This window comes from Mastomys coucha, unplaced genomic scaffold, assembly GCF_008632895.1.
Source record: "Mastomys coucha isolate ucsf_1 unplaced genomic scaffold, UCSF_Mcou_1 pScaffold5, whole genome shotgun sequence".
NCBI lineage: Eukaryota > Metazoa > Chordata > Mammalia > Rodentia > Muridae > Mastomys > Mastomys coucha.
Window position 1 is genome coordinate 114,749,985 of NW_022196911.1, and position 7,375 is coordinate 114,757,359.

A 7,375-nucleotide genomic window follows, 5' to 3' on the forward strand; every position below is an offset into this window, starting at 1 on the left:
AGAAATCCACCTGCCTCTGCCTTCCAAGTGCTGGGATTAAAGGCATGTGCCACCACCGCCCGGCTTAAAGATTACTTTTAAAGACCCAACTTTAAAAGTACTCTTGAGACTGGAGACATGGCTCAATGGTTGAGAGCACTTGCTGCTTTTGTAGAGGACCTGGGTTGGATTTCCTAGCAACCACATGTTCACAGCCCTCTATCGCTCCAGTTCCAGAGGACACAATGCTCTTTTCTAGCTTCCAGGTACGGTAGGCTCTCATGCAGTACACATAAACACACTCAGGCAAAACACTAACACATTAAAAAAGAAATTTAAAAAATATAAATTACACCTTTTCAGTCTCCTTGATGCCTGTACACCTGGATCCCGTGGCTCACTGTATAGAGCACAGTCAGTTCACCCTCTATCTGATATAAACCCTCCTTCTGGGTGCAGTACAACACATGAATTTCATGGCATTGCGAATAGTGATTATTTCTACTCTACAACCCTTCCCACCAAAACCAGAGACAACTCTCTCTTTTTAGTCCATTCCCTAAAGTACTGCAAGAGCCCTGGGTTCATAAAATTAGGTCACAACTGGCCAGAGGCCCTGCTGTCACCAACAGGCTACCACCTGCATCCTCCACACCTGCCCTTCTCACCCATGGGTCCTCTGTGGCAAGACTCCCCACAGTAATCACAATTCAGGAGAGTTCTGTGTCCACAGACGACAGAGTCCTTCTCCTGGGGCACTCCAGTGCTTCAGGCACTGCACCTAACCACACACAGAAAGCGGGTCAGACCCTGACAGTCGTCATCGATCATTGTGACAGGAGACAGAGGAGAGGTGGTCCTGAAGGGCCTGGGTGCTACGTCTGTTTTTATCTCACCACCCTGGCCCTGAGTATCCTCTGTACACTTGCCTCATGAGATAACAAGCATGCAGCTGTACTTCAGTGTCCCCACACGCTATGCAAATCAACTATTTTCCTCTATGTTCTACCTCACCGCTCACAGTCTACCAAGAAACTGAAACCTAGATTTTCTCAACTCTTCTTAAATACTGATAATCTAATTAAAAGTGCTTCTACTTTGCTTGCATGGGATCCAGGAGCTCAATGTGAAGATTATGTCACAAGCATTTCAGGAGCAAGGTGGCTCTGTTCTGTGAGAGAACTTTCCAGTTCACTTTAAACATAAAGATCAACTACCTGTTGACAGTTTGCCTATGCAATCGAAAAGGAGCAGAAACAAGGTGTCCAGAATGCCTTTGCTATGGGAAAGGATAGATTCCAAGGGTTCTCCTTTTAAATTTTTATATGGGGAAGACAGGCATGGTGGTACACACCTTTAATGTCAGTGCTGAAGAAGCAGGGACAGATGGGTTTTTGTATTTCAAGGCCAGCCTGGTCTGTGTAACAAGTTCTAGGCTAGCTAGAGTTATAGAATAAAACCATTTAACACATTTACACACACACATATATACACACATGGATATATATGTATATATATACACATATATATAGTAGCTGAAGAGCTGGCTAAGTGGTTAAAAGCACTGGCTGTTCTGGGGAATCCAGGTTTGATTCTTAGCACACACGTGGTGGTTTATAACTCTCTGAAACTCCAGTTACAGGGGATCTGACTCCTCCTCTGACCATACATGAAGACAAAACACTCATAAAATAAAAACAAAATTAAATTTGGATGGATATGATCCTTAGAGAAGAGGTTAACTGGGTATGGTGCACATCTGTAATCTAGTACTTAGGATATGGTGGCAGGAACATCAGGAGTTCAAGGGTATCCTGAGTGACATATTGAGTTTGTAGCAATGGCCTACCTGACATCTTGTCTCAAATTGTTTTAAAAAGTTAACAACTGAATGTAGGACTGAGCCCCAACCATGAAGATCCACTCTGGGGAGGCCCTCACATGTGTTCACAACCCTCTGCAGTATTAACATAGAACCCTACCTGATTCCAGTCAGGCCCAGTATCTGTGTCCTAAACAAGATACATACAAAATCTAAGTTTACACTTTTTGGGTTTTTTGTTTTGTTTTGTTTTGTTTTGTTTTTTGAGACAGGGTTTCTCTGTGTAGCCCTGGCTGTCCTGGAACTCACTCTGTAGACCAGGTTGGCCTCGAACTCAGAAATCCGCCTGCCTCTGCCTCCCAAGTGCTGGGATTAAAGGCGTATGCCACCACTGCTCAGCTCTAAGTTTACACTTTATTTTTACTCCTGAACACAAACAGTTGAACATGTAAGCCAACAGCACTGTGTGGCAGACACCACAGTGCCATTAGAGCTCTTTTCAGAACCAGGAAAGCCACAGCCTGCATAGGTGCAGCCGTCAAATGATCTCTGCCTGCAGGGGAGGCAGGCTCACTGTTTACTTCTGTAAGTCCCTTTAGTTGAACAGCAAACCTCCAAGACATGTGCTCGGTCTTCAGCATGCTAGCTCTGTAATCCAAATGTATTTCCCCACAGACATGTGCTCGGTCTTCAGCATGCTAGCTCTGTAATCCAAATGTATTTCTCCACAGAACAGTGGTAATGGTCCAAGGCCAACACAAAGGCAGACAGGGGCGAATTCCGGACAAGCCTGGCTAAAACATTTATATAAAAATGTCGAAGCCATAAGAAACAGTTTCTTAATATTTTAAAACCCAAATATTACAGCTTATGAAGTTCATCTGGAAGAAAACACTGGACGCTCTGACTATGCCTGCGTGTTTCACAAATCTCCAGTGCACGTTTCCTCTTAACATGTGGGAACTGGTCTAAGTAAATTCTCTCTATGGTCTGATACTATAACAAACCAAACTGGGAGGCGCAGCCAGGCACAGAATCAAGCAGTGCCAGCTACTCAGAAAGCTGAGCAGGAAGATCACTTAAACCTAAGAGTTTGAGGCCAGACCCATGGACTCATAGGGAGATGCTTCCCCACCTCAAAATGGAGAGAGGAGATCAAGAGAAGGGGGCAGAGAGAGGAGACAAGGGGAGGGAGGAAGGAAGGAAAGAAGGAAGAAGGAAAGGAGAGAAGGAGAGAGGGAAGCCATTTATACTATATGATACTAGAGGAGTTTTCTTATATTTAATCGCTCTAGTTCCTCCCAAATAAAAAGATGTAAATGTGTATAAAGGAGGCAATAAGGCCGTGGAGCTCTCCTGAAGACTTGCATGCATGCCCACATCTGTGATGGTGAGATGTCCCAGTGGGTTAAAAAGCACTTGGTGTTAAGTCTAGCAACCTGAGTTTCATCCTAGGACTGGCAGAGTGGAAGCAGAGAACCAACTCCTGTAAGGATGTCCTCTGACCACCACATGCAATAAATAAATAAATAAAATTTTAAAAAGTTAAAGATGTAAACATCACAATCCTCAAATCTTTAAAAGTGGCAAAAGGGAAGCTGAATTTGTAGATGGCTATGATCCTTATCCTGGGTTATCTAGGTAGGTGTGACATACAAGTGTCCTGTGAAAGGGCAGCAATTACACAAAGCAGAGAGACGTTACCCACTGGCTTTAAAGATGGCTCCCAAGGGAAGCCAAGCATCCTCTAGAGCTAGAAAAGGAAAGGAGGCCGAGTCTGTCCTCCGATCTCTGGAAGGAACACTGCCCTAATGCGAAACCTTGGTATCAGCCCAGTGTGACCTGATTTGGACTTTCCGACCTCCAGAACTACAGAGTAAACTTGGGTTTGAGCCCCTCTCTTCCTGGCAGTGACAGGAACCGAAAGGCTTCCATTTTTTCCTTTCCTAGTACAAGTCATGCCTGAGTCAAAGCAGTCACTATTAAAACCAACCAGAAGAGCCGCCTCTTGCCTCACCCAGCAGGCAGTAACCAGGGGAGGATAAGAACAAAGCCTGGCAGAACCCTGGCACCCAGGGGCCAACAAAGGACAAGAGGGACAGAAGAGAGCAGTGGGGAAAGCCAGGGAAGGTTTCCAGCAAAAGAAAAAACCCTGAGGGTCCAAAGGGGCAGAGCAATCCGCAGGGGCCCGCCTGCAGGCGAGGAAGGCAAGGCACACACTGTTACCTGGAAGGTAGCAAAGGCAGGCTTCTTCCCCTGAACAGGCAGGCACAGACCTCTGACATTCAGGGACACACAGTGGTCACACATCTGAAGCTCAGGGAGTTGTTAGCCATACCCCTCATGGCTTCACCGGGTCAGAGTTCTCTAAGGGCTTACCTGCAAAGATCTAAGAGGCTTCCCTTGGGGTATTTTAATATTCCTCACCAGAGTGTGAGGAGGCAATGCTGCCTGTGAGGCAACACACCAGTTTGGCTCCATTAAGCCCCATAAGCATGTTAAGTTCCTGATCCATACTTCCCTGCCTGCCAAACCAGTAAAGTTTGCCACTTGCCCTACCTGCCATTCCTTCCTTCTTCCATTCCTCTCGGAAACAATGCTAACAACCGCGTAAAGCATTTCAAATAACCTTCTACAGCTCCAGAGATTGCGCACCCTCTGAGGGATCAGAGCCCTAGTGGAACACCAACAAGAAGCAAGGTTAGCCAGGGGAGTCTAAATCGCTTCTGCCCTGTTGGAGGATGTGGACTGGGGTCATTACCCGGCTACCTTCAGGCAACAGCTCAAACTTGATCTCCTTGCCCAATGTGGTCAAGCCCCGACTGACAGACCCGGGGACCAGGAGCTAATTCACAAGGCGACGGTAGCACGAACCTGACCGATGTCCCCGTCTCAGAGGGCCCGGTCAGGCCACTTGTGTTCATCTCAGAACAAAGAGCTAGATGGGGCACATAACTTCTAACACCCTGGAGAGCCGGAAACTACTAGGGAACACAGGCCGGGTGTGTTAGTCCCGCGGCCGCTCCCGGCGTCTGCCAGCCCGGTGACAAGCAGCAGGCGACTCGCCTGGAAGACTCCGACCCCAGTCACCTGGCCGTGATGCCCCTCGGCGCCCTTGCGACCCTCAAGCGCTCCGGTTACCCCCCGCCGCGAAGACCCTCTAACCCCGGGTGACTCCCCTCCCGGGGCCCCTAGACTCGCAAACCTCAGCTCCAGCTGGGTTACTCAGGCCCGAGTCACTCCGGTCCCGGAGCACGAAAGCCCCGGTTTAACACCCGCCCCCTCGGCGCCCTCTGGTTCGGGCGACCCCTGCCCGTGACCCTTCAGGCCTGAGTGACCTGCAGCCCCGGTAACCCTCAGGGCCGGGTGACACTCAGTTCCCGGCGACCCTCAGGCCCGGTGACTCCCCGTTCACGGCGATCCTAAGGTCCAGGCGACCCTGAGCCCCGGCGACCCTCAGGCCCTCGAGCGCCTGGGCAGTCACCCCCGGGCCCTCGCACTGCCGCCACCCAGCGCTCCGCGCCCCGTCCCAGGGACACCGGCGCAGGCGGAAGCTCACGAACGGGGCGGCAAACGGGCCCCACTCACCATAGCTGTCATCGTCCTCCATGGTGCCGGCGACCAGCTCCGGCCCCCGACCACCACTGACCTCCCGCAGCCCGCGTCCTGCCAGACACCAGCTCGCTACAGGCCAGCTCCGAGCCGCGGAGCCCCGCCCCCCGCACCGCGCCCGCACGACCCAGCACGCGCCTGCGCACGCGCCGCCCGAGGCACCGCCCCCAGCCCAAGGTCCCGCCCCCAGCAAAGGCGCGCGTGCGCGAACGCCCTCGAGGCCCTGTCCGCTTGCGGACCGCCTCTTTAGTTTGCGTTTACGCACGCGCGGCACCTAGGCCCTGCCTCTCGAGGACTCCGCCCCAAGCCACGCCCTCGCCCTTTAGGTACCGCCCCCTCACTCTCCGCGGGGCGGGGCAGTTTCGGGTGTCAAGTTTCACAAGCGTGCGTAGGCCGCGTGCGTGGTTTCCCTGCCAGGGCCGGCGTCCAGCCGCTCGGCTGGTTAGACGTACTCAAGGTCACGGGTGTCACCGAAGGGTAGGTGGCCCTGGCTGAATTCACCTCGGACTCCAGCATGTCGAGGAGGAAATTACCTAAACTCTTCTGAGTTCGTTGCTTATACTTTGTACCGGCGCCAGGTTTCACTGGAGGACGTAGCTTCTCACTTAGTAGCCTCAGTTCACAGGCTCTGCTACTTTCTTCGGGAGGACCAGTTGATCCCCTTGTGCACTTGTGACCAGGGGCTGCTTCTGTGGCGGTGAAAGCATTTATGCGGCAGGAGGTCTCTGCAGAGTTAATCAGTGGAAGCACCAACCAATGATCTGAAATGGCCCTTAGGGAACACCCTGTCCGGTGAACTCTAGACAAGTGAGAGGCAGGGAGTGAAGCTCAATGACAGCACTGGCCTAGCATGTGAGAGGCCCTAGATTACATCCCAGAGACCAGGGAAAAGGAGAAAACTGATTCCCAAAGATTCAGGGTCTTATGTGGGCTGGGGCATCCAGGTGGTAGGTCGTCCCCTACTACACCATGCAAACCCTTCTTAAACCCAGAAAAGCCTGGGGTAGTGGTGCCTGCCTGTTGCATGCTGAGGCAGGAGGACAATATAGTGAAACTCCACCTCAAAAATAAAACAAAGCAAAAAAAAAAAAAACCCTAAAAAATACAGCAAAAGAGACACTGGGAAGTTTTGGGGAGGGTCCTCCTGATTGAAACAAAGACTTGGAATCCCATACGGCAGAAGGGCAGCCCCAGAACCAGCCTTCTCCCTCCACAGCTCTGTGGGAATCTTGGGCTTCTCCAGGGCATGAAGGGGCCAAGCCACCCACAGCGGGTGGAAGGAGAGTCAGGTCTTCCCTTGTGGGTCCTTCTCTTTACTGGGTGGGCTGCAGCAATCCTTCCTCCCCAAGGTCTGTAATTGCTCAAAATCTCTGTGCAACTTTAATGCATTTAAATCCCCCAGTGCACCACTTTACACCTGCTTTGTGGCAGACATGCTGCAGTGGGTCTATGCGTATTTTCTGAGAAAAATATATGAGGGAAATTGACAGAAATGAAAGGGGAGTGGAGGAAGCGGGACTTATTTTTTTCTTTAAAGATATTAACATTTTTTATGTGTGTGTCTGTGTATCGGTGTGAATACCTCTCTGTGTGTGCACTCACATGTGTGTGAAGGTAGTCATGGAGTCCAGAAAAGGCATCAGATCCCCTAGAACTGGAGCCATCAGAAATGGGTGCACTCGCATACACAATATAAATATCAACAGAAGAAAAAGATGGCGTTGGAAAGAGGGCTCGGCAGTTAAGAGTGCTTGCTGCTCGTGCAGAGGGTTCATGTTCTGTGCTCAGCACCTGCAGGGCAGCTCACAACTATCATAACTCTGGTTCCAGGAGAGCAGATACCTTTTTCTGGCCCCCAAAGGCACCAGGCAAGTATGGGATATGTATACACATGGACAGACAAACATACACATAAAATAGAAATAAACAATTTTTCTTTCTTCCTTTCTTTCCTTTTTCTTT

General features: G+C 50.4%; 1 protein-coding gene across 1 annotated transcript in view; it reads right to left on the bottom strand.

Annotated features, from left to right (window-relative positions):
• The window catches only part of Cyth1 (cytohesin 1), a 90,904-nt gene extending 85,367 nt beyond the window's left edge, over positions 1 to 5,537 (bottom strand). Inside the window, exon 1 of the mRNA XM_031355002.1 lies at positions 5,390 to 5,537. Coding sequence (XP_031210862.1) covers positions 5,390 to 5,411 — 22 coding nt within the window. The 5' untranslated portion in view covers positions 5,412 to 5,537. The remainder of the gene's footprint in view (positions 1 to 5,389) is intronic.
• Positions 5,538 to 7,375: the final 1,838 nt, after the last annotated feature.